This window comes from Citrus clementina, unplaced genomic scaffold, assembly GCF_000493195.1.
Source record: "Citrus clementina cultivar Clemenules unplaced genomic scaffold, Citrus_clementina_v1.0 scaffold_4, whole genome shotgun sequence".
Taxonomy (NCBI): Eukaryota; Viridiplantae; Streptophyta; class Magnoliopsida; order Sapindales; family Rutaceae; genus Citrus; species Citrus x clementina.
The window spans coordinates 15042390-15067000 of NW_006262274.1; the positions used below are offsets into that span (position 1 = coordinate 15042390).

The 24611-nt window shown below is 36.6% G+C and overlaps 5 protein-coding genes across 15 annotated transcripts; 2 read left to right on the forward strand and 3 right to left on the reverse strand.

Moving 5' to 3' along the window:
- Positions 1-401: 401 nt before the first annotated feature.
- LOC18043439 (transcription factor PIF4) lies at positions 402-5628 on the reverse strand. Of its 5 annotated transcripts, none has more exons than XR_002906062.1 (9): positions 4667-4881; positions 3690-4575; positions 3486-3584; positions 3340-3405; positions 2472-2537; positions 2089-2397; positions 1824-1950; positions 927-1317; positions 402-824 (listed from the first exon to the last, which is right to left on the reverse strand). XR_002906062.1 is itself a non-coding variant. In XM_006437006.2 (9 exons), exons 2-9 carry the CDS (start codon positions 4735-4737, stop codon positions 1313-1315), a joined length of 1629 nt encoding a protein of 542 aa, XP_006437069.1. In that variant the 5' UTR covers positions 4738-4758; positions 5474-5628; the 3' UTR covers positions 865-1312. The 5 variants fall into 5 exon arrangements, 3 of the variants coding, with proteins under 3 accessions (XP_006437069.1, XP_024042297.1, XP_006437068.1); XR_002906063.1 differs by having other exon boundaries at positions 403-824; positions 1244-1317; XM_006437006.2 differs by lacking the exon at positions 402-824 and adding an exon at positions 5474-5628 and having other exon boundaries at positions 865-1317; positions 4667-4758.
- A 1122-nt stretch (positions 5629-6750) lies between these two features.
- Positions 6751-9813, reverse strand: LOC18043440 (uncharacterized oxidoreductase At1g06690, chloroplastic). 4 transcript variants are annotated; one of them, XM_024186656.1, is made up of 10 exons: positions 9470-9813; positions 9063-9154; positions 8933-8973; positions 8643-8807; positions 8530-8552; positions 8334-8405; positions 7963-8130; positions 7503-7585; positions 7364-7426; positions 6751-7035 (listed from the first exon to the last, which is right to left on the reverse strand). In XM_024186656.1, the coding sequence occupies exons 1-10, from the start codon at positions 9678-9680 to the stop codon at positions 6820-6822; spliced, it is 1134 nt and encodes a 377-aa protein (XP_024042424.1). In that variant the 5' UTR covers positions 9681-9813; the 3' UTR covers positions 6751-6819. The 4 variants fall into 4 exon arrangements, with proteins under 4 accessions (XP_024042424.1, XP_006437078.1, XP_006437079.1 ...); XM_006437015.2 differs by having other exon boundaries at positions 6751-7005; positions 9470-9812; XM_006437016.2 differs by having other exon boundaries at positions 6751-7005; positions 8530-8807.
- A 1007-nt stretch (positions 9814-10820) lies between these two features.
- LOC18045320 (reticulon-like protein B8) lies at positions 10821-13865 on the forward strand. The gene is made up of 6 exons (XM_006437017.2): positions 10821-10927; positions 11940-12154; positions 12237-12417; positions 12522-12663; positions 12999-13068; positions 13535-13865. The coding sequence occupies exons 2-6, from the start codon at positions 11971-11973 to the stop codon at positions 13702-13704; spliced, it is 747 nt and encodes a 248-aa protein (XP_006437080.1). The 5' UTR covers positions 10821-10927; positions 11940-11970; the 3' UTR covers positions 13705-13865.
- A 479-nt stretch (positions 13866-14344) lies between these two features.
- Positions 14345-16174, forward strand: LOC18044399 (oxygen-evolving enhancer protein 2, chloroplastic). The gene is made up of 4 exons (XM_006437020.2): positions 14345-14793; positions 15174-15406; positions 15545-15595; positions 15757-16174. Exons 1-4 carry the CDS (start codon positions 14550-14552, stop codon positions 16003-16005), a joined length of 777 nt encoding a protein of 258 aa, XP_006437083.1. The 5' UTR covers positions 14345-14549; the 3' UTR covers positions 16006-16174.
- A 747-nt stretch (positions 16175-16921) lies between these two features.
- LOC18044400 (WD repeat-containing protein 26 homolog) lies at positions 16922-24611 on the reverse strand. 4 transcript variants are annotated; one of them, XM_024186701.1, is made up of 7 exons: positions 24143-24426; positions 23942-24021; positions 22974-23027; positions 21008-21903; positions 20346-20447; positions 18234-18863; positions 17070-17285 (listed from the first exon to the last, which is right to left on the reverse strand). In XM_024186701.1, the coding sequence occupies exons 4-7, from the start codon at positions 21803-21805 to the stop codon at positions 17070-17072; spliced, it is 1746 nt and encodes a 581-aa protein (XP_024042469.1). In that variant the 5' UTR covers positions 21806-21903; positions 22974-23027; positions 23942-24021; positions 24143-24426. The 4 variants fall into 4 exon arrangements, with proteins under 4 accessions (XP_006437088.1, XP_024042469.1, XP_006437086.1 ...); XM_006437025.2 differs by lacking the exons at positions 23942-24021; positions 24143-24426 and adding an exon at positions 24434-24610 and having other exon boundaries at positions 16922-17285; XM_006437023.2 differs by lacking the exon at positions 23942-24021.

Consider the following 24611-nt stretch of genomic DNA (forward strand, 5'->3'; position numbering starts at 1 on the left):
GGGGAGGGGAGATTAACAGAGAATCATTCCACCAAATATGAGTCCCCACATGGCATGCATCTGTCCCCAAGTGGCCATAACAAGGCAACATGGTGTTACATATGCATGATATTCACGTATCATATGATACATTGGGTGGTTGGCTAGCTTTACCTTTGATTCTGAAGACTTGTTAAGAGCTTAAATACTGTAGTTTGAATCCTTATCCGTTAGCTTATATTTGAAGTCAATAACTTAATATGATAACAAAACAATTGTAATTTTGAGTTATCCTATGCTTACTCTGTTGAAATACTTAGTTTGTATCCCAATCAAATTATCTTACAAGTTTACAATACTTGTTAGGTTAAAATTTTCAAGCAACTGTTCAATGAAACTTTCTTAGTCTCCATTCAGTTATTTGTAGACTGACTCAAGAAAAGATAATGGACCGCGAATACAATAACATATAGGCATCTTTAAGTATGTCAATAACATCATGAAGATTTAAAATTACTTGAGTAGTTAAAATGGATTATATGAACTTTCTTTCAAGCTTATGCTTCCACTATGTGCATTTCTTTGTAGATTGAATCTCTAAAGAAGAATATCCCATATTCTCGTTGCTCAATTATAGGGCATCCTTGGGTCCTCCTCATCTCACAAACAAGTGGAAGTATAGCATCTAAACCAACCAAGTTTGTGTGCATGTGCGTGTGCGTGCCTGTTTATGCGCACAAATGTAGTTTACCACCATTCATAACAAGAGAATCTGATTTTTCCTGTCTTGCTGGTGGCCGGCGGCGGGGCATGGCGGCCCCTCCTGTCCCTGCCTCCCTCTTTCTCTGTTGGTAACCATTGAAAAAGAAAAAGAAATCAAGAAAATAAAAACAAAAGATTCCTTATATAAGCACATACCAACAGGCAAGAAATGTAGGTATTTATACATATTAGGAAATAGAAACAATTGCCGTATTTTTGCTACAGTTGGGAAAAATTTCAGACATTTATGTCCCGCCTCCATCCTTGCATCGGTAGCAGTTGACCAAAACTGATCAGTTTCAATCATAGGTTTACGGAGTTCGTTACCCATCGATATATTTTGATCTTTTCTGACAGTTGTTTCACTGATATATAGAGTGGAGCTACAACTCTATTTATCCATTCGCGAGAACTTATAACCAGGCAATTGATAGGGCATTGATATCATATGCTATGCAAGAAAGAAATGGACCAAATATTCACCAAGAGGAACAACTTTCACCTTCTTGAGATCGACCCATTATAAATATAGGGGACCATAAGCATTTGATAAGTCGTCTTCTCTCACCTACTAACCTGTTTATATACAGAAAATTTTGATCAACTTAATAAATATGATGACACTTGTGCATTAGAAGAATGAATATGCGAAAAGATTAATATATATCAAGATATTCATGCATTCACTAAAAAATTTTGGTAATGAATGATCGGCTTGTAAAGAAAATTAGAAATGATTATGAAAACTGACTTTATGGCTTATCATTTCACATTCAAGAGGACAAAAGTATAGCTACGGGATCTGTGATTTGTGTGGCCAAGTTTCTATAAGGCTTGTCATTAGTAACATTTTGAGGAGAGGCAATGAAAAATAAAGCAGACAGCTATCAATATCACAAGGCAGTCAGACAAAATTCACCAAATATGGTTCCTATATTCGTTGAACTAAGATTTTCATTTGAGTTTAAAATAGGAGGTTGCCCTTCCATGAAATAACAGCATTATTGTCTCTAAAGAATAATGTAGCCTTCCTAGTTCAAACACTATGGAATAAAACTGAAGAAAAGATTGAAATGAGTTACCCATCTTGCCACTTAGAGGGGAATTATCTGTCGCAGCTCCTCCAGAGAAAGGTACACAACTACTGCTGGGCAGGGACACTATTTGATTTTGCATGGTTGGAGAACCAAATCGAAACATATTCATAGGCTGCAAGACACAACCAACCGGGTAACTTTAAGAAGTGTTTTAGTGAAAAAAAGAGCAACTAACATGCCCAAGAAACAGTAGACTTCATATGATGCTTCATTTACAGATTTATAATATATCATGGATGATGAGTAAAACCTGAGAGTTAGCTTGCATAGGATGAAAACCCATATAACGTGCATATTGGTCGGTGAAATTTGAATTTTGCATCTGATTTTGGTAATTAACTGGATTCAACACCGATGCTTGGCACATTACAGCCCGGTTTTGAGCTTGGGCCATAGACATAGATTGATCAACAAGTGGGACCCTTGAAAAATGTATAGGATTTGTGACAGAAGGCAACGGTGGTGGACCCATTCCCATACCCATCCGAGACATGTAGTGCTGCATTCCTGGAAACATCAATGGGGCCATCCCACTTCCCATCCACATTACCTGAGACATCTACAAATTGTTGTCAATGGCACGAGTCAGTAACAGCAAGATGAAATTTAGTTTTACAATTTCCGGTATCACACCTGAAGTTGTAACTGAAGTGACTTCAAGTATTCAATTGCCTCATCTAGCATTGATGCCTTATCTGTCTGCAAGATTGACATTAATTTGATTGAGAGTCATTGAATAAGAATCTAGTCAATTAAACCATGCTATTGTTTATTCTTTATATAAGAGAAACTCAAACAGAGCTCAATAGGGACCCATGTGAATTGAAACTTTGCTCTATCAAAGGCCACAGCATATCCTACTCTTTGTTTAATTTTTTCCCCTCCATTTGTTTCTTTCTCTTGTGCTAATCAACTATAATCAATTTCCATGCAATCATTAGACTTAAGAGCCAAAATTCTATCAAATTGTATTTCTCTCACTTGTCCTCAGTTGCACGCTACTCCTCTTCCTACAATCCTACCTTTTTATTTATTTTAGAAACAAGTTCAAATAGATTGTATTTAGAGAAAAGAGATTTAGTAAAAGGTGAATTAGTTACCCACTAGCCCCAAAACCACCGCAAAAAGTCACAATTAAGAGAGCATCTCTTCCTACAATCGTACTTGAACATTCCATTTATGACTTAACTGTTATCTTTCAGTAAGCCCAATGAAATTCTAATCTTTACCCACTAAAGCAAGGTAATGTCATGGCACCCAGAATTCTTTTTTCATTGAACAAACAGAAACCTTGATGTACTATTACTTCTTAACATGAATGTTTCCTGAAAGCATCAAATGCTTAAGTTGATTTTCATTTGGATTCATCAAGCAATCATGCAATTCTTCAGGAAAATAAACATAGGTAAGAACTTGAAAACAATGCAAAGCAAGATATCAGAATGACATATGCAAGGAAATATAAAGACAACTTCAACAAGAAAATGTAGTGAGAAAAGACCTTGTTGCAGTGGGGTATGAGCTCTTGCAGCGCCCTCATCTTCTCATTAATCCTATCTCTCCGTCTCTGCATAAATTCAAGAATAGAATTTCAATATTCAGTTACAATTCTTACACTTTTTCAGATGGTAGGTGCCATTAGCTTACCCTTTCCGAGAGATTGTGCACTTCAGCAGCACGGCTCCTCCGGCAAGACCCAGATCGTTGAGCTGTCTTGTTCCCCGCACCAGATTCGAATCCGGCAGCCTATAACACGAAAAATTTCACACGTGAATCCGATTAGAAAAGATTAAATAATGCTATACAGAAGAAGATATGAGGAGTAAAAAGAAAGAATAAATAAATAATTACCTCACTTTGGCATTCGGAATCCACTGCATCTCTGCTCTTCCTTTTGAGGCTGTTATCCCCAGTAGATTGCTTGCTCGTTCTATTAAAACTACTGCCAGATCCACCGGAAGATGAAGTAACAGTCGGCTCAATTGTCTCAGTTTTACCCCTCTCGCTCAGAGAAATTACTTTTCGAACATCATCATTTAACTTTCCAGGAGATAAGCCGGTAGTTCCCACACCACTGCTGGATGCTCGGCTCATATCAAGATCGTACGCAACTTGATTGCTACCGCAGTGGCTTGACCCCACTGTCATCATCGAACACTCCCTGACCTCTCCCTGTGTCAAATTTCCGGACCTTTTTCGATCAAATTGTCCGCTACAAGGTCCTAACTCACCCTTTGGGGGTGCTGTGGATTGAGAAAAGTTAACAACCTTTCCCAAATCACCCAAGTTTTTGTTTTGCTGAGCAGCATCGTGGACCTCGAATCTTGGAGGAGGCATCGCATTTCTTTGTAGTTCAGGAACAACCGAATGGTTAACGTTTGGATGTTGCGAACTTGTGACCGCACCCGGAGGATCAAACTTGACCATCTTTTCTTCTCTGAGCTGTCTCGTATGCTTATCGACCTCCATTGGACCAGACGGTGGCAGCTCGGAGAATAAATGGGAATAGAAATCCTTTTCGAAGGAATCTTCAATCGGGCAGTGGATCCACGAGACTGTTTCATCGTCTTGGATCAAATTACTTGAGTTCCCGTATGAACCACTGCCCCTTAATGTCTGTTTCTGAACTTGTCGAGGCTCATTATGATTGAGACTCGGTTTCCTCTGCGTTTGAGCCTGACTGCTCAAAACCACATGCCCATTTTGCCATAGGAGCTCTACTAACTCATTATCTTGCCTGTAAATAATAGTAAAAAAAAATATGAAAAAAAAATTAAAGAAACAACAAAAGCACTTATGCTTGGTGAAGCTTTATAGAGAGAACAGACCCCATTGGTTTCATCTGATTGCTGGTAGGGATATCACCTTCAAAATTCCAATCAGGGATGCATGGATTCATGGCTGAGTAGACAAATATTTGCTGCATACAGCAAGACAGAACAGATCAATATATTAATTGAATTTAAAAATCATAATTTAATTCTCTGTGTTTAGACTGAACAGAGTCCGAGAATGTTTACAGCCACTAATTTCACATAAATTATTTAATTATTTCATGTGTTAGTTGACTAACTGAAAAAAGAGAACAAAAGCATATGATAGTCAATTAATAAAATAAAATAAAATAAAATAAATGCCTATACCATAAGTGGAAACAACTTAATTATCAATTTAGAAAAGCTCTCCTTAAATTATGCCTTAAGTAGTAAAAGACTAGATTTTGTTCATAACTTACAATCATTAAACCTTCATTATTTATTTGGGAAAGAAATTTTTTTGAAGTAAATGAAAAGCAACAATCTTCAAAACTCTTCTCCCAAAAGAAGGAAAGAAAAATGATTAACAATTCCAGCAGAATTTTTCAAAATTAAACAAAAAAAAGCAGCCATATGAACCTCGTGACACCATTGCTAGTAGTGACCAACTAAATTTCAAGAATATATATGTATATATAGGGCAGCTGAAGACATCAAATCAGAATTTTTATCAAGGAAAGAAAATAAAGAGAGTAAAAAAAAAAAGAGAGAAAAGTTTATTCTTTTTTAAAAAATAAACCAGACAGATAGATTACAAAAACAGAACTTTTTAAAACAAACCCAGAAATACAAAATGTATTTGAATGAAGCAGAGCTGACCAAAAGTTAAAAAATTTAAGACTTGTTCTTCTGCTTCAAGTGGAAACTGCAACACTTTCAGTTTTCTGCTTTTCTCAAATTCTCTTATATAAAAAGCTGAAACCTTCGCCACTGCAGGGAACCTAAAAATGAGAAATTTTCTCAAAAGGACAAGGAGAGGGACCAGTAGTAGTTTGTGTGTGTACTTGCACTTGTGCTGTGAGAGTAAATGATGACAACTAAAATCCGTACACGTGGCGTTTGATTACTTAAGGGGTGAGTGCTCACGTAGGGGCCGGTTTTGGATAGGAAAATCTACAACTACAAGCCTAATGAACGTGTGATCTGAAAGTAAGCAGAGGTGCTGCCATGTGTGCAGTAACAGCCTGTATAATTTTTGAAGCAATGATTTGGGCGACATTGTCAGAGAAGATTGTTCTTGACAACTAATAGATAGATAAAATGCCAATTGCGAGCTATTATTACTTGTTTCATGGTGGATGATGCAATTCCCACTTTTGCTGCAAAATGGGTTATTTCATTCCAGATTAAAAAGAAAGAAATTGGGTAAAAAAAAGTAATTTTTTTTTTTGCTTTTTTATAAATATAAAATCAAATTCAAAGAGATATTATATTTAAATTGGGATCCTTTATGATCATGATCTTTTCCTAGTATTTTTGTTTTTAGTCTCCTATAACTTTTTATATCTGGTGAAAAATTAGCTTAACTATAAATAAATGAAAAATGCTGACTTAAATTAAGGAATGATCCATATTCTTTATATTTTTCAATAATACTACTCTCATTATTAATTGTCACATCTCGAGTGCAATTTGACCTTATTATCTCTAGTTAATATATTAATTTTGTTACATTATCAATGAAAGTTCTGTAAGATGTCATGTCATATTACCTCAGCAGAAATATTTATGTGAATCGGATGTACCACGTCGACATAATGCGCCCGACCAATGAGAACTGAGAACTTATCTAAAGTATGATGAATTCCATAACATTTTTTTTTTTTGGCTTTAAAACCAGTCGTCGTGTATTTTCCGAAAGTGGGTGGGTCTCACAGCAAAATCCACAGTAGCAAATTGCAGAATGATAGATATTTATTGGTCAAGCACAACCACACAAGTTTTTGTGTTGATTGAGATACAAACTAAACTAAGTATAATTTGAACTACTCTTTAAAGAAGAAAAAAGTGGAGGACTTTTACATTTATAGCTGCTGAGGTTCGTTTTCAAGTGATAATTTACCATCAACGAAGTGTAAAGCTGTCTACAACTGTGATTGATTTTCAGAACTCGTGTATAATTCAACTGCTTGTTGTATAAATTTGTTTGTGTCAAATAACAAAATCTACAAATTCTCCAGAGGGAAACTGACGACAGGTTTTATCTCTGAAGCCATTGAGCGCAGCTCGTTCACCTCTTCATCGGTGAGTCTCCATCCCAATGCACCCGCGAATTCTGCAGCCTGTTCTGCATTTTTGGCTCCTGGGATTGGCACAACATTGTCCTGGGCTAATAGCCAGTTGAGGACTACCTGTCCACAGAAAACTGGTTGTTCGAGAATCTTGTAACAAAGAAAGAGCAAAATTGAAACCCGCAACTGAAATTTGCATGGATAGGCTATAAGCCAGTATACAAACTGATACAGCAGTCATACCATTGGCACAACTCCACATTATTTATATTCATGTAGTTCTAAGATTTTCACTTGAAAATGCATATTGACTACTGACTAACAAATGGTTAAGCATTTCTCAAGCTGCTGAAATAGGATTTGCTTTGCCAAGCTGTTACTCATACAAGGACTGTTCTGATATCAAAAGCAACTACATCCAATTAAATACATAGATTTCAGAAGAATAGGGAGAAAAAAGAAAGAAAAAGAAAAAAACCTGTGTGGAAGTTTTGCTGTAGTTCTCTCCTAGTTCCTTGATTCTGTTCAACAGTGGTTGGAGCTGCAAGATATAAACCTAATTCAGGAATCGAGACAGATTTTCATGATAGGTTCTCATAACATTGCATATGCCTTACATTTCTTAGATACTCGGCAGTGTAGATCCGGCCTCGAGGCCCAGTTGGTGGATTCTGTGGTGTATACTTTCCAGTGAGAGCACCTGCATAGATTTAAAAGTCATACACTTTGATTCTCATCAGACAATTTTAAACAGTGGAACCACCAATTCCGCTTACGAGGTTTTGAGCCTGGCTGCGAAAATAGGACTGTCTGAGGATAGAAAGGGGTTAATACATAAGTAAAATTTTTATTTTATTTTCTGATATGTGATAAAATTGTTTTTGTTCGTGTCTGTGCTGTGTGCGCTAGGTGTTTGTGTCTAGAATCTTATGTAGTCTGACCACAATATAATGAAGTACGGATATGTATCATCTTTGTACTAACTCGATTTCTTACCGCTGTAATACACCGAGTATTTTGGGATATATAAAAATAAGAGTTATGTAGACACAGTTAGGAAAAACAAAAGAAGTTCACCTTGAGCAATAGGACAATATGCAATTAAAGTGATCCCAAGTTCATCACAGGCAGCCTTCACACCATTCTCTTCTGGTTTTCTGTATATGAGGCTATAGTTCACTTGGTTTGAAGCTAATGGAATTCCTCTCTTTTTAAGCTTTTCGTAAGCATTGCGAAGTCGTTTCTCTGAATCAAAGTACCATATCAAATTATAAATTTATCATATTTCTTTGCGTTAAGGGAGGAAAAGAAATTCTAGTTGCATGAAGCAAAATATTAGAGACTATTATAACCCATAGCACAGCGAAGAAAACAAGAATAAATCGGTGGCATATGTTCATTCAGCTAAGATTGAATCAGTTACAGCAGAAGAAAATTAGTAAAAGTACCACTGTAATTTGAAACACCAACAGCCTTCACTAGGCCCTGCTCGACAGCATCTCCAAGACCATCAATAAACCCTGAAAAATGATTTTCAATAGTAATCTTTTGAATATGAACATAATTGGGTTCTACAAACAGACAATTCTACTAGCTTTACAATTTCAGTTGTTCAATGAAACAATTGCATTAAGAATAAGTAACCTTCATTTCCCCAAATTCCAGCCCTGAAAATCCATGGCAAGCAATTGATTAGCAACTGTTTGTCAAGGAAATTCAGAAAAAAAAAACAAAAAACAGATTCATGAGACGCAGACCAGTGCAGCTGATAAAGTTCAACAGAAGAAAGGCCAAGCCGGAAAAGGGAATCCTTAAGAGCAGCGAGGACACTCTGACGGCCCAGCCTCCACGGCAAAGCTGCAAACTTGGTTGCAACAGTAACCTCCACTTCCGGATCCCTTTGTTTCCTTTCCTTTATAAATCTTCAGAAAAATGGCGAATTCAATTATAATATAACCAGATGAGGGGGAGAACCTTTGCCTGTTAGGCTAATTTCAACAAAATGTGAATGAGAAATCTAAGCCAAATTCGAACTCCTAGAATGTACCTTCCCAGTAGTGTTTCGGAATTTATAGCACCGAATGAGGCCTGCAGGAATAGATAACAAAAACATTGCTAATATTTCCAGACACTAAATGGGAAGGAAGAAAGACCAATGAATTTTTTTTTTTTCTCACCCTAGAACCATATACTTCAGCAGTATCGAAAAAAGTAATTCCATTATCCAGACTGGTATCAAAAGCAGCTTTAGCAGCCTTCATCTTCCTGTCTGCCATCATCAAACACACACAGCGCATATGATTTGGACATTAAGGAGATTTTACTTATCAAAATTATTATTCAAATTTCATATTTATCTAATGATTTGAACTTTTATTTTGCGATACCAATTTGAGCTAAGAAACCATATCACCTAGCACACTTTTTGTTCATAGCTAAAAGTTCAAAACTACTTTCAAATTTACAACAGAACACCAGAGAGGTTAACCAGAAAAGAAAAAATTAAAATGAAAAAAAAAAAATCAAAGGGTGTATATGCAGAAGAGACACAAGAATGAATGGAACCATATAGGTTAGAACATACCATCCCATTGGAAGTTATTCCAGTAGCTAGTGTCACCCCATGACCAAGCCCCAACGCCAAGCTTTGTCACCTTCAAATCAGACCCCCCTAATTTCACTTTGTCTTCGGCTGTTTTCACTGTAGCAAAACCCTCAGAAGCAACGGCTTTTATGTTGCCAACTCTGCTCCCACTGAACACAGAAAAGCATGCACCGCTCACATGCATGGCCATTTTAGACTGTAACCCACTAGAGGGTTCCTATATCTTACGAAAATTTCCAAGATAAAATCTATGTGACTCTTGAGTATTAATGTACCCCGGAGCGGGAGAAAAAGTACAACTTTACATATTATGGTGTGTTGAGAGTTTTAATGGCCTTTATAGAAACAGAGACTTGGATGATAGTTAGAATGGACACGTCAGATCACTTTCTTTCCGTGGCTGTCATCTGGTGATGTGGAATCTTCATGATACGGCATCGTTTCAGTTTTTGACTTGCATACGCCACCATATGATCTGTTCCAGCTTCAAGTGGTTGGTGTGAAGTGAAGACGAACAATGTCTCACTATTTTTTAACAACTCAGCCATTTTGATATTGGTGTCCCTTTCTTAGAAACATTAGCTGTGCATTTAGTTGATGGAAGAAAAAGGAGCGGGAGCTGAGTTCAAGAAACTCACTTCAAGAATGATGGGATAATTGGATAATCAATAGTGTGAAAAAAGAAAAAGGTCAAAAAAATAATAATAAACGGGCCTAGCATGCTCAATCTCTCATACTAGCAAACCAGCCCATCCCAAAAACAAGATGGGAAAAAAGTAGTATTGGCCCAAAACATGGAGAAGGGGAAAAGGTGGAACATGAAAATAATTACCACATTATTGATGTGATAATTAATAAGATATATTTATATTTTCAAAGGTAAAATAGTGGTGGAGGCCCATTTTTTAAACCCTCTTATCTTTTTAAGAATTTAAAGTCGAGTGATTACTTAAATAAAATTTGCACTCAAGCACTAAGCCTGCGAAGCAACTTAGCAAAGATACATACTTATCTCATATAATTAACGCGATTTATTATCACCTATCACGACAGTGATATGCCCAAAATAAAAATCAAATGAAAGACCCAATCAATCATAAGACTTTAATTGATATCACCCATAAGACTCTCGTTTTGAAACGTATGTATAATTTCTAACTAGTAAACAACGGTCGACCGGCAACCGCAGCCATTTTAAAATTTTTTTATAAAATTATTATTTTATTTTCCAAAAAGACACGTAAAAAGGTGTCTTTTTCAGAAAAGGTTAACAATAAATAACCAATCAATGGAATTTTATCTTTAATTTTTTTTATCATGACACCCACGTGGAATGACAGTTTTGGTGGAAAGTGGGGACTTACATTTTTCAGTACTTGGCAACTTTGCAAAAATCTTCACGGCCACAACTCCAATCATCTACTCAACAGACCCCATGTAAGTTGTTTCTAATTCTTGCTTCATGGTTTTTACTTCTTTTACTTGATTCAACTGCTTTGTCTATTTTATTTTATTTAAAAAAAAAATTGTATGCCTGTTTCTGGGTTCAAGTCACTTTGGCTGCGGTTTGATCATTGATTCTGGTTATGGCAATTTGCTTTTTAGGTTTATGTGGAAACAAGAGGTGTTGAATCCATGACTGTAACTTCTTGACTGTTTTGTTGAGATGGGTTGTTTTCTCTAGTACTGTTTTGGTCATTGATTGGGGTTCCATCAAATGGTTATCTCAGTTTATATATTTCCCAACTTTGCTATTTAGAACTTGCTACACTTGAGTTTCACAATAATCATAGCTGCCAGATCAACCTGTATGATGATGGTTTCACAATGATTTTAGTCCACAACATATTTTTTGTTGTTGAAAGAAGTTTTAGATTTCCTGGTTAGTTAAATCCTATTAACCATTATATATTGTATTTGAAACTTGTATTAATATATCATAACATCTATGTGACGAGTCAGTGCATAATCTGTGTGGATGTGCTCGCTCTGGATTATTGAAATCCTCTTCTTTTTTCTGTCAATAGTAGTGGGAGAAAGAATCATCTAAAAGGGTTTATTCTTGTCCGAGGACTATTTCGTTTGTAATTTTCTTTGTCTTGTTTATTTATTGCCTGTGATGAAATGTTGAACGGGTCTACACACACACACACACTAAGTGAGTCGCTCAGATGTCCTCCAGTGTCCGAATGTTTGGAAAAATTGTATCATAGGTGGGCTGGAATGATTTTCAGGTTCAGGCTGTAATTCTGTTCTTTTATGCCAAAGAAATCAAGTTCCCTGTTCCTAGTCTATGCCTTAAGATAAATATACATACAAGTGCAACATTTTGTAGTATTTTATGAAAATTTATGTTCTTGAGTAGGATTCTTACAATTGCCTGTTGAAGTAGTTTTGAATGTTGCCAAACCAATTAAATTAACATGCTCTTTTGGTTGTCTTGTTGTAGTTTTTTCCTTTTTTCTTGAAAGATTGGAAGAATGCCAGAGAAAATAACAGCAGAGAACATTTTGGACAACCTTGTGGAAACCATTTCAGATAAGGTTCAAAAGCAGAAAGCTGTATCATTTTTTGAGGAAGAGACATCAAGCTCAGTCACTGCTCGTTTCAATCGGCTGTTCGGACGCCAGAAACCTGTCCACCATCTTTTGGGCGGTGGAAAATGTAGGACCGTTCTCTTTCTTTTCCACAATCACTATTAGTAGCATTCTTTCTGCTACTAATATTTCCTCTTCTCAATGTGCAGCTGCTGATGTTTTGTTATGGAGGAACAAGAAGATATCAGCCAGTGTATTAATGGGTGCAACAGCAATTTGGGTGCTCTTTGAATGGCTTAACTACCATTTTCTGACCATTGTATGCTTTGCTTTGGTCCTTGGCATGCTTGCTCAATTTTTTTGGGTAAACATTTCGGGCTTATTTAACAGGTATAAACATTTATCGTTTTGGCTGTTTGTCCAGCTCGGCTAATGTTATTTTATGTCGTGGTGAGCTAGAATTTCTTAATTTCATTTTCTTTTAATTGTGACAGATCACCATCAAAAGTTCCCCGCTTTGTTCTGCCTCCAGAGGTATTTGCTAACATTGGCACAACAGTTTGTGCTAATGTTAATGAAGCTCTGGGGCTACTTCAGGACATTGCATGTGGAGGAAAACTGAAACAACTTCTTGTGGTATGTTGAACTTGGGAGTTGTGAATTGTTGATAATTATTTCCCTTTACTCCATGTACTTGCATATTTCTTATCCTTCCGCATGCTGCAAACGCCCTCGAACTTTGCCAATGTGTATGTTCTTGAAATATTATTATAACATCTTGATTACTGTAATAAAAATGAATATTTGTCATGCTTCAAGCTTTTTGTTTATCCAAAAGAGACATTATGTAATAATAATTGGAAGGAACCAAATCTGTTATAGTCTCTGTGAAAATAAAGGCTAATACAAAAGAATCATTATATTGTCATTTTCTTGGAAACATGGAATTGATTATCAATATTAACTTCCAGGCTGTAGCAAGCTTGTGGGCTGCTGCTGTGATAGGGAGCTGTTGTAACTTTTTGACCGTTCTATATATTGGTAAGTGTCGTTCTTATATTTGCTAGCGGTGATACTGCTACAGAATAATTCTCTAGTCTGGTTCTTCATGTCCCCAATGATAGCCAAATAAGATAGTTTACCAACTGCTATTAATGATTTATTCTGCGATGAACTAGATTAGTTCCAGATTGCTTGTACTGCACCATAGCCTACTTTTTCTTGCATTTATAAGTAGTATTCACTTGTGTCACAATAATTACTGAACTCTGGTTATTATTATTGTGGGATAGAGTGCTAAAAAGCAAATGAGAGTTGAGAAGTACATTGATAAGAGTTGATAACGGGTATACCTAGAGCTTTGCTTAACACTTGTCATAATTAGAAATCCGAAGTCATATTTTCTCCTAAGCATGCTAGAAATCAGGATGGAATATTTTTCTAAATCTTCTTCGCAAGACTGTGACCTATACTAAATCTAAAGTTTTTGGTGTTAATGATGATGAAGGTTTTGTTGCTGCCCATACATTGCCAGTCCTGTATGAGAAGCATGAAGATGAAGTTGACAGCTTTCTGAACAATGTCTTCCAGCAGCTCCAGAATCAGTACAAGAAGCTTGATTCAGGTTTCCTCAGCAAAATCCCCAAGGGCAAGTTCAAAGGGAAGAAAAGCGAATAGATCGATTGATCAAACATTAGATTTTACATATCCCCCTGGCCATGACTAGTGATGGAACGTAACGACAACATTGTCATATTATTAATGTTAATTATGGTGGAATTATGTATTATTATAGAATATTGACCTGGTGAATTTATAAGAGTCCAAATAACTACTAACCCCTTTTTCACTCCGGAATCTTTTTTTTTTTTTTTTTTTTTACCTTCGCTAAAATGTAGGAACGAGTAAAGTATAAATTGATTTTTTAACTTTTACCTTTCTTAAGAATCAAATGCAGATGGTTAACTTAAAAAAAGACTTCGGAATAAATCTAGACTAATGTAGACTCTTCGTTTTATTACATGAAATTAAGTAGTTCAAATTCCTTTATATTTTATAAAGTTTGAAGCTCAATATTTGAATCAAATAAGGATAACGAAAAAGACAAGTAGGGGCGTTAGATTACTTGTATTAAAAGTATAATAAACTTATATAATTAATCCAGAAATTTGCAGTGGCATGGGAAAGAAGACAATCATTCACAACACACACGTGTGGAATGTCGTCGAACACGGAAGCACGTGCCAGGCCGAACTCAGAACTGCGGAGTCTAACAGCTGACGTGGCAACTGATGAACGAGATGACAGGTGGCACCAATCAGAACCCCTAAAACCTTATCCCACATCAAAATCTAATCGTCTCTCATCATCCGATATCCAAAAGCCATCCAATTGCCCTTCACATATCACAAAGTCCACATACGAATGATTTTTTTTCCTTATTACTTTTATAATTGTTAGTGAAGCGTTTAGTGAACGAATAAAAAAAAAAAAAAAAAAAAGGAAGAGAGCGAAAAGAAAAAATGGCTTCAACTCAATGCTTCTTGCACCACCATGCACTCTCTACTACACCAGCAAGAACATCATCATCTCAGCGCCACGTGTCGAACATCAAGCCCACCCAGATTGTCTGCCGTGCGCAGAAGCAAGCTGTCCAAGAAGATGACGGCAGCGCCGTCTCCCGCCGTTTGGCTCTGACGGTGCTCATTGGTGCTGCTGCCGTCGGCTCCAAGGTCTCTCCTGCCGACGCTGCCTACGGTGAATCTGGTACTTCTCTTTTTATCTTTATTACTCATTTGCCGCTATCTATCTATCTACTCTTTTTGACAGTTCGTGCATGCACTTAGAAAGCTTTCTTTCCCAGTTCTTGAAATTGGAATGATTTTATAATTATGATAACATATATTGAATGTACGAGTAATGTTAGAGCCACATACTCTTTCGTGTGAAAACTGACGCGGCACAATAGTATTGGATGGAATAAAACAAATTACGGAACCTATGTGTGCGGCTGTATCACTAGCCTGTTGAGTGTAACAGTGGTATGAGCCTAATTTAAAGAAAGAAATTGGGGTCATGATAATAATAGTATGATGATGAAAATGCTTTTTTTTTTCGAATTAACTTGAACTGTAATTTTGTTGCAGCCAATGTGTTTGGTAAGCCAAAGACCAACACTGACTTCTTGCCATACAATGGAGATGGATTCAAGCTGTCGATTCCCTCAAAATGGAACCCCAGCAAAGAGAGAGAGTTCCCAGGTCAGGTTCTTAGATACGAAGACAACTTTGATCCCAACAGCAATGTCTCCGTCATAATCACCCCAACTGACAAGAAATCCATCACTGACTACGGTTCCCCCGAGGAATTCCTCAGTAAGGTATACTGTGGAAGTTTCATTGCTGTGACCATTATCATCCATTTGTGGATAAATTTTAGGTTGTATGCATCTTGTTGTATATTATCAATTTTGCTGCTAATTGTACATTGAGAAATATGCTTTACTTGATCTTTGCAGGTGGACTACTTGCTGGGAAAACAAGCCTATTCCGGCAAAACTTCGTCTGAGGTAATTTGTTAATTAAAGATCATGAAAACTAATCTTGGCTGATGTAGTTTTCATCTGGCCCTTAAATGATCACTTTTCAAAATTCTATAGTCTGATGATTGAAATGTAGCGTCTGGTTTTGCTGTATTCTACTGAAATGTCTGCTTGAATTGGTCAAACAGGGTGGTTTCGACCCTGATGCTGTGGCAACAGCTAACATCTTGGAGGCTTCAGTCCGACCACCATACTACTTCTTGTCTGTATTAACAAGAACTGCTGATGGAGATGAAGGTGGCAAGCATCAACTAATTACAGCCACGGTTAAAGGTGGCAAGCTTTACATCTGCAAGGCGCAAGCTGGAGACAAGAGGTGGTTTAAGGGAACAAGAAAGTATGTGGAAAGCACTGCCAGTTCTTTCAGTGTTGCTTGAGACATTAATCAGAATTTTTATGTAAATCCAACTTAATGTATGCTGTTTGTTTTGAATTATCTACTCCCATCTTTCCCCAAAAGCTTCTGAGTTTCTAATTGAAGGAGTTGGTTGGAAAAAGCTTGTGGATATTTGAGTATTTAATGGCATATAAGGACCCTCTTGTATAGCTGTTACAAATGTTTCCCGTCACATTCTGTGTGTTAATTGATAAATTGTCCCCTGCAGTTCCAGCCACAATCTATTTCAACTTCAAACATTTCAGAGTACCTGATTACACAATAAAGTTAAGCTCACAAAACCTACTCGCTTTTTCGATAAGCACCAGCCATTGACAAACTTAAAGCAATTATCTCTCAAGTTACTTTTAAATGGAAAACGAAGATCGAACATCCTCTGGTCAGCTCACAATGCTATTGCTAAATATCTAGTCAAGCCTCGCTACAACTGACCTCCATTCTCGTCAATAAACGATCATGGAGAATCAAATTTAGGGGGCTTGTCAGATGACATATTTTGGTTTGTGAGAGTTGAAGGTGTTGAAGCCAACTTTATCCAAGTAATTCACGGCAGTTATCGTCCGGAGAAAAAAAAAATTCACGAGCAGTTGATTCCTCTAAAAGTTCGTTGATCCCAAGAGTCGGCAATTTATTTGTTACCATAATAAGAACATAGTTACAATTCCTTTACCAGAATAGCAGAAGAGTAGAAAGGATTGTTCCTCATTAAATAAACCCAGAATAGAGAATCTCTGCAACAATTTCTTCTAGCTTTATTTAAATAACAATCCTTGTTCTTCTCCTGATATTCTTGCAACCGTTAAAGACCTCAATTCCCCATTCTTTCTAAGCTGCACCAGTCATGTTTCAAATTTGTCTTTAAAACCCTTTTTATCATAATTAATTAATTATTTGAATTAAATGAGAAAGCGCAGATTTATTATGAGAATGATGCTTCCGTTCACAAACTTGTTTGATATGAATGTCGGCTTGAAATGAAAATGAAGTATTTACAGAAAAGCAATGGTCAAGGAATTAAGCGATGAAGATTCTACTCTTTTGGTTTCAAGTTCCTCCATTGCAATAGTGGACGCCATTGCTGTGACAATCCTTCCGCTTCACATTTAGATCTTTCAAGCCCCATATCCGAATAGTACGGTCATCACTGGCTGATGCCAACATGTGAGGATTTGCTGGATTCCAGCTCACACAGTTAACAGCTCCAGAATGACCCGGTAATGCCCCAATGAGGTCACATGAGGCTCTATGCCATATATAAACCTATAAACAAAGTGAAAGCCCAATTACTGCCCTTGGAAAGATGATTTAGATTCAGGCACTATGAAATGAAGGTAAAGAATCAAAGATCCTATATTGCACTGCATATCTTCTTTCACGAAGTTGGACTTCATACTCAGACAAAGTCATTATTAGCACTGGCCAACAAATACTAAGGCAATCATGCCTAAGAGAATGCAGAACATCCCAACTGCTGCAGTACGTCAGCAATGTTAAATGTATGTCCTTCAACATTGCAACCAATATAATTACTGCTAAGGCTGAAAAGAGATTCCATAATATGGCCGTAACTGTCATATTCTGGATCCATTCTCTGATATAAAGCATAATGTCTAAATGCACATGGAAAAAGTTCGGTAAACCTCTGATGCAAAATGGAGATTAAGGTATTAATTCTTAACCCCTCGGAAACATGCCCAGAGTCACTACTATTCCAGAGCCATTATGGTAAGAACATAATAGATACAAACACAAATGGCTCAACCATTGACATGATCAAAGAGGGTTATTTGGTTATCTTATCAGAGCAGATGCGAAATGCATTCAAAATTCAAGACAAATAATTTAGGGCTCCGATCACTATTAGAGAAACACCACCCAAGCAAGCACATCACACTTGAGAGAAATGTACAAGATACATGACCTCCCAGGACAAGGCAAAGACCAATAATATTATTTGCCTAGGTGTGACTTTCCAGGAAAGGACCAAAAGCAGTGTGATGATTTGCTTTGCTGGTGTGGTGGCTTCAATGACAGATGATCTCTCATTTATAGAGAACGCCTTTTAAAAAGAGGGCAAAAATAGAAGAATATAGGCAAGACACACAAGTATCTAATAATGAAGGAGAAAGTAGGTTCTAGACAAGAATCAAGAACCAACCCAGTCCCAATATAGTCTTAACTTTTAAAATGTAGAACAAAAATACATACCTGTGAATCCTCACTCCCACTGGCAATAAAAGCTTGCTCAAGCCCACCAAAACAAGACCTAATAACAAAACGACTACGTTTATGACCTTTGTACTTGGCAACCAGCTTGACTTCACCCTCTATGTTCCAAAGATGGATTTCTTGGTTCAGAAGATTCACCAGCAAGAATTTGTTGTCTCTAGATAATGAGAATGATGTTATTGTTTGATCCTCTTCAATGTACCTCTCAACTTTTGCTTCTCTGTCCAATAATAGTAGGGCAGATTCTTTACACATAGTTATAATCTGCTTCCCATCACTCGTTACTTCCAAATCAGAAATCTTTAAAGTTCGTTGGCCTTTCCAACACTCTAGCTCTTTTCCACCTAGTTCCCACATGCAGATACTCTTATCATTGGCACCAGAAAATATCCATTTTCTGTCTGGATGCCATCCACAAGACACCAGGCCAAGGCCCGCTTTTTCATAAACATGGAGACAATTGCCAGAAGACACATCCCAGCGCCTAACAGCCTCCTCTACTCCACAAGTGAGGAGCTGTTGGTCATCAGAGCTCCATGAAACACAGGAAACTGGCTTCTGGTGACCAGATAATTTATGCTTTAATGTCACTCCACCATTAAGATCAACCTACAAATGCCAATTACAGATGATAAGATCAATTTGCATATTATAGTCTAGAAAAAAGAGAATAAGAGAGGCATAGCTCAGTACTTCTGACTCAGAAATCATTTACAGCTGGATATAATTATAGGGAAATAGCTTATTATAGTGATTGGCCTCCAATCTTCAGTTGTTTGAAAATTGACCCCTAGCTGGATAATAACTCAGACTCCTACTAGACAAAATGGAGAATAAATTGAACTCCTAGCATGCATAACAGGAATAAATTAGAGTGGCATACCTAACAGGAGAATACAACTACCCTGGTATTTGCAGACTTCAGAAAAGTAGCTTGCACTATGAACATGAGATTCTAAAAGTAAACTAGACCAAGACTTTCCGCCAAACATCATCTTTACCTCATTGAATCGGCTCCACATACACATCCAAACAGCTAGCTTTGCTCTGCGTTTTAGGTTTTACAAATCCTCACAGACACTTCCTCTCGAAAAAATTAAGAATCAAAAAATAAATAAGTTTGATCTTTCATAAGACTTTCTCTAGCCCCTTTCCAATTATCCCCTACAGTCTCTCCTTTTTCTTGTATATTCCTCTATTCTCCTATTCATTAGGCATAAAAATCATCATTTCTTTGACTCTTTCTACTCTTTTCTTTTTCCTTGCTCTTTTCTAGGATTCAAGCATAAGCATTGCAAAATCCCTCATTGCTTACTTTCTTCTCCTCATTACTTGATGACATATCTTCTATTTCTTTGTCATAGCATCGTGTACATATCTTTGTTCCGAAATTTTGTGTATTCTCCTCAATTAAGAAGGACGACAGGAAATATTAAACACTTGATGAAACACTTCCACCCCCTTCCCCCCAAAAGAAAAAATTGTAGATAAATGTGGCATTTTAATTGCAATTCTAACGTGGATATTATTCCAAATTACAGAAGTTTATTTCCCTGAATTGATTAAAAAAGAATGGTATACACAAGCCTTCGTGTTATCAAAAAAGTTATAACCTTTTTGATACTTTTTGAGTTGAAGATAAATTAAATAAAAACAGGAAATGCAATCACAGCTCCACAGATTACAATAACTCCAATGAGAAGTATGTCATGCACAATATCTTTTAACCAAGTTCATCTTCCAAAGTCAAAATGCTAATAAATTCCATAGTGTTAAATTTCATCCTGCAGAGTATAATATTAAGAATCTTTCTAAGCCATATATTAAAAAGAAAAAGAATACACAATAATACAAAAACAACTAACTTCATATGCAATATATAGTGAAAAATTATTCAAATCCAATTTCATAGAATAAACAAAGGAAATAAATATAAGCAAGAATGTTAAAAGAAAAGAAAAGAGACAATTTAATATCAATATTCAAAGTAAACAATCAAAATTCCCATATGATTGGTGTAATATAAGCAAAAGCAGTAAAAGAAATGAAACAGAGACAATTTAATATCAATATTCAAGGAAACAATCATACCTCCCAAATGATTGCTGATCGGTCGTTGGATGATGAAGCTAAATATTTCCCATTGTGTGAAAATTGCAAGAACCAAACTTCATCAGTGTGACCTTGTAATATCTGTTGCAATTAGATGACAAGAAACATTATAGATCCTAGAAATTATGCTAAAATTTTCACTAGTCAATGTTAATGACAGCACTTAGTCTAGTAGAAGGACAAAGAACTGCAGAAGAGCATGAGCAGGTTTGACCCCACATTTCCAGTTCTGATGACAGAAACCCTCGCATTCCCAGAAGCTGATTCTAGTATTCGCTGATATTGCTCCATCACTCTAAGTGCAATAATTTATATGTCCAGAAAAGTACAGGTATCCATCCATGTCATGAAATCTTTTAAGCAATAACCCAAGCAACTGCTAGGCCTTAATTGTAAATAATTAGTTTAAACTTAATTAGATACTATATATTTTCCACATTACATGTGAGATATGATAAGTCAGCATACCAAAGAAATCAAACAGAGAAAAATCAATGAGAAGAAGATGATAGATATCCAGATCAGCAAAAACTGAAGCCAACAATTTTTTTTTTCCTTTTCTTTTTTCATCATAGACCAAACAATCAATCCTATGCTCTTATGAAACGATAGCCATTAATCATGGTAAAGCAAGATCTAACCTGCAATGTTCGAGAAGGAATTTGATCTCTTCCACACTGATGATCAGTGTACAATGACATATCCCTGTCCGAGGAATTGTGAAACATGCAAGCCTCTCGTTGCAAGACAAGGGCCTGTTCAACTAAATGTTCCAACCTTCTTTCAGGTATCATAATCATTGGGGGAAGCAGTTTCTGCAATTCCTCCAGCAGCTTTGGCCGGGACTTTGCCCTCACAATATCTTGTTTCGGAGAACAAACTACTACGCACTTTGGAGGAGAAACAATACAAGAGGAAAGTTCACGGACTCTACTATTTTTGATACAAAGAGGAGCAATTTCAGTCCTCAATGTCTTCAATGCATCCATGACTTTCTCTGCATCCAAAAGCTCAAAAAATTTCTGCTCCAATATCAGGAAAGAAGCAGATTTGACAACACTTTCATCTACTAGACCAATCTTAGACAATGTGGCCAAGCTTTCATCCCAATGGCCATCCAGAATTTGTTGCGTAAACAGATTTACCATGGAAGAGTGCAAAGGTATCCCTGACTCTTCCTCTAAATGAGCACCACTTTTTGTATAACCAAGAGAATATAGAGCCTTGGCAATAATTCTGACAAATTCCACTCGTTTAATAACTCCAGCAGGGCCAATGACGTCTTCGTCCCCTTCAGATGGTAGGGGCCGAGCCATCAAATCTCTCAAAGACCCAGCTACGGGCTCTCTAAAAGCGGAACCGTTTGAAAGACCTCTCAGTTCGACAGATGATAATTTCATGCGTTTCGAGGCTGGTTCATCATCCTCTACACCTCCCATGAAATGTGCACCCCTCAGCCCATATATTATCACAATGGAAGCAAGACAAAAGGATATGATACTTAAAGTGCTTCCAGTGAATCACAATGAGTAATTTCCTGCATAACATGGTAGAGTGTCAAAAGTTGGATGTACGATATCAGACAAAAACCCCAACATAGCAATCACATCGTGATCATGCAAGATTCTAATAAAAATCAGATAAATATCCCTGCAATGCATTAACTTTTAACAGTTTGCAGCAACTAATATCGCTATCTTTTCTCAAGAGAGAATTAACATCGTCAGGTGATAAATCCCCATCCCCTCCCTCTTTTTGAGTAGTCTTCAAGGTTTACCAGTCGACAAGAAATATGACTAATAGTGAAATTATCCACAGAAGATTCTTATTAAAACCCAAAAGGTAGATTCAACCATACTGAGGCTGAGATCATTAATCACATTCGTAAACCTACTTGTGCCAATCACCATATATTCATTTATGTGGTTTTAAATAACAGAGATGAGGCTTATCCCAAAAATAATAATAATAACAGAGATGAGGCAGAATCTGAGCATAAACTACTATCTTTCTAGGATTGCCTTTGTTTCACAGAGCTGGCTCATCAGTGGCGTTCTAATATTATATTTACATTTTTCGGCTTCAATATTAAATTATGGTGAATGTAAATTGAAATCCTTCCAACTCCGTTCCTTCTACTCTCTCACAGCCCATGCTTGCATTACTACTGGGGGGTCAATCAGTTGGAAATTAACAATGATTTTGCAGGATCCAGGTTACTGAAATGCTAGAGGAGCAAAGTCTCTCTACAACTGAGTCCACATAAACAAATATACAAGGAAAAAACAAATGAAGCAATGAGAAAATATGATTCACTAAACATTGGAAGAAATCAATATTTTAATTTGTAATCCATTAGTCCACAGCTTGGAAGGAGAGCTCCATCTCATTAACTCACTAATGTCACCAGAAAACTGGAAAATTATATTCAGATACCATGTAACCCATATACGGAATATTTCTGTAGTAATATGATGCATTTCATTAAGACTTATGAAATCTACTCTTGACATTACATGTCACCAAGTAAAAAGATCAAAGCCCGTCAAGCAGAATCTGAAAATACTTCTGCCTCAAATTCTACGTAGAGTCATAGACTACCCTTACCTTTTTTAAGTCGAAAACAGCTGTTGGATTGTGGTAATTTGATATTTCCTTCACCTGATGATCCATTACACGAAAAATAAAATAAAATAAAATAAAGAATTGAAATCCTGCTTAATACAGATTGAAAATCATTGTTCACAAGCTTATGCATCCAACTTCCATTTCGCAAGACAAATCATCTCATCATATCACTTTAAATAATTATCCATAATCAGAGAACCCTTCTCTGGAGCATTCCTTCTATCAGATAGACGGAACTATAATGCTCATCCATTGATCCAAAATAACATGAAAATGTAAATTCACCAATACCATTTTCCATATTTTCAACCCTAGTTAATTTCAATGACAGCTCTTCTTTCCCTATTTTATTTCCATCAGACGTAGAAGAGAAGTTCCACATATCTCCAATGCCATTATTTTAATTACTTTCTTCAAACCTTCAAAATGTGTTACTTAGAAGTTATGCATTAACTATTATAATCCCACAAAATAGCATATTCAAAGCTAGATTTTAGCAAATTCATTTGATTAGGGATCCATCATCTTAAGTCAATTGCCAATCAGTTTGACATTTGGATTCAACATTCTCTCAGACAGGAAGAAACAGCTATCTCCGGGAACAAGTTACATGCCAATCAGTCTCCTTCAATCATTAATTTAACTCAGCAAACAGCAAAAATTGCACTTGTTAGGGAAAGAATTACAGGGTGGTCTAAAACCAATGTTTAGAAAAGATCAGTAATCTTCACAACTTTGATGACACCGAAGGGTAGTATCAGTTCTTAATTTCTATGCAACTATCACTGCAATTTTGACAAGTGAACTCCATCAACTACCGAACTGGATGCTGATATAGAGATATCAATTTATCTAACCAAAGACCAAATGAGAAGCCAAAATATCATTTCAATCAATTAGAACAGCCATGCCATCCAAATTCAAGACAAGATTTGCAAGTAACCAACCCATAATCTTAAAACAATGCTTCAGGATTTGAAGAAAGGAAACTCAATCCTCATCAGAACCATCAATAATAAAAGAATCCCTGAACAAGCAGTCAAAACCAATAACATGAAATCTGGTCCAGATACTCACAGAACTATAACAACATAATCAGATAAAAATTAAGTGACAATTAAACACAAAAACAGAGAAATCTGGAATACCCAGAAAGGAAATTTGGGTTGGGAAGCCGATTCAGATCAGATAAAACAAACCCAAGACAGAAACCGATTGAGAATCCAAAAATCAGAATTGAGCAAAGGTTAAAACATTGAAGCCAACAGATAGAACTTTATCTTAATCATCGCCACATTAACAGCAGTATAAATGGCAAGCAAGTGATGGATTCAACCCCAATAAATGGGTAAATTTTTGACAGATAAAACAATCAGGTTTGATGGACTAAACGGAAACTTTGTACACATGAGGAAATTGAGGTAAAAGGGTTTGGTTACCTTTGTAGAGGGTGAAAAGAACACACTCAGGACTCTTTGCGTGGAGGAAACCAACTCAAAATGAGGTCATGTAGAGAGAGAGAGAGAGAGAGAGAGAAATGGGTTTGTAAGTTTATTGGTATGGGGCTCTCAGGCTTCAGCTTGGGCTTGGACAGAAACTCACCTTTTGCTTGATGAT

Bases quoted from the DNA above. Each gene is read 5' to 3' on its own strand.
- LOC18043440 (XM_024186655.1), bottom strand. From the start codon at position 9,680: ATGGCCATGCATGTGAGCGGTGCATGCTTTTCTGTGTTCAGTGGGAGC. The intron at 9,155-9,469 runs GTATGTTCTAAC...TGATGATGGCAG, and splicing joins GAATAACTTCCAATGGGATG to ACAGGAAGATGAAGGCTGCT. The intron at 7,036-7,363 runs GTTTTTTTCTTT...CTTTGTTACAAG, and splicing joins ACAGCAAAACTTCCACACAG to ATTCTCGAACAACCAGTTTT.
- LOC18043439 (XM_006437005.2), bottom strand. From the start codon at position 4,764: ATGCAGCAAATATTTGTCTACTCAGCCATGAATCCATGCATCCCTGAT. The intron at 4,576-4,666 runs GTCTGTTCTCTC...TATTATTTACAG, and splicing joins AATCAGATGAAACCAATGGG to GCAAGATAATGAGTTAGTAG. The intron at 3,585-3,689 runs GTAATTATTTAT...TTCGTGTTATAG, and splicing joins ATTCCGAATGCCAAAGTGAG to GCTGCCGGATTCGAATCTGG.
- LOC18044399 (XM_006437020.2), top strand. From the start codon at position 14,550: ATGGCTTCAACTCAATGCTTCTTGCACCACCATGCACTCTCTACTACA. The intron at 15,407-15,544 runs GTATACTGTGGA...TGATCTTTGCAG, and splicing joins CCGAGGAATTCCTCAGTAAG to GTGGACTACTTGCTGGGAAA. The intron at 15,596-15,756 runs GTAATTTGTTAA...TTGGTCAAACAG, and splicing joins CCGGCAAAACTTCGTCTGAG to GGTGGTTTCGACCCTGATGC.
- LOC18045320 (XM_006437017.2), top strand. From the start codon at position 11,971: ATGCCAGAGAAAATAACAGCAGAGAACATTTTGGACAACCTTGTGGAA. The intron at 12,155-12,236 runs GTAGGACCGTTC...CTCAATGTGCAG, and splicing joins TCTTTTGGGCGGTGGAAAAT to CTGCTGATGTTTTGTTATGG. The intron at 12,418-12,521 runs GTATAAACATTT...TAATTGTGACAG, and splicing joins ATTTCGGGCTTATTTAACAG to ATCACCATCAAAAGTTCCCC.
- LOC18044400 (XM_006437025.2), bottom strand. From the start codon at position 21,805: ATGGGAGGTGTAGAGGATGATGAACCAGCCTCGAAACGCATGAAATTA. The intron at 20,448-21,007 runs GTTAGATCTTGC...TAATTGCAACAG, and splicing joins TTCCTTCTCGAACATTGCAG to ATATTACAAGGTCACACTGA. The intron at 18,864-20,345 runs GTATGATTGTTT...TGGCATTTGTAG, and splicing joins GATCAGCAATCATTTGGGAG to GTTGATCTTAATGGTGGAGT.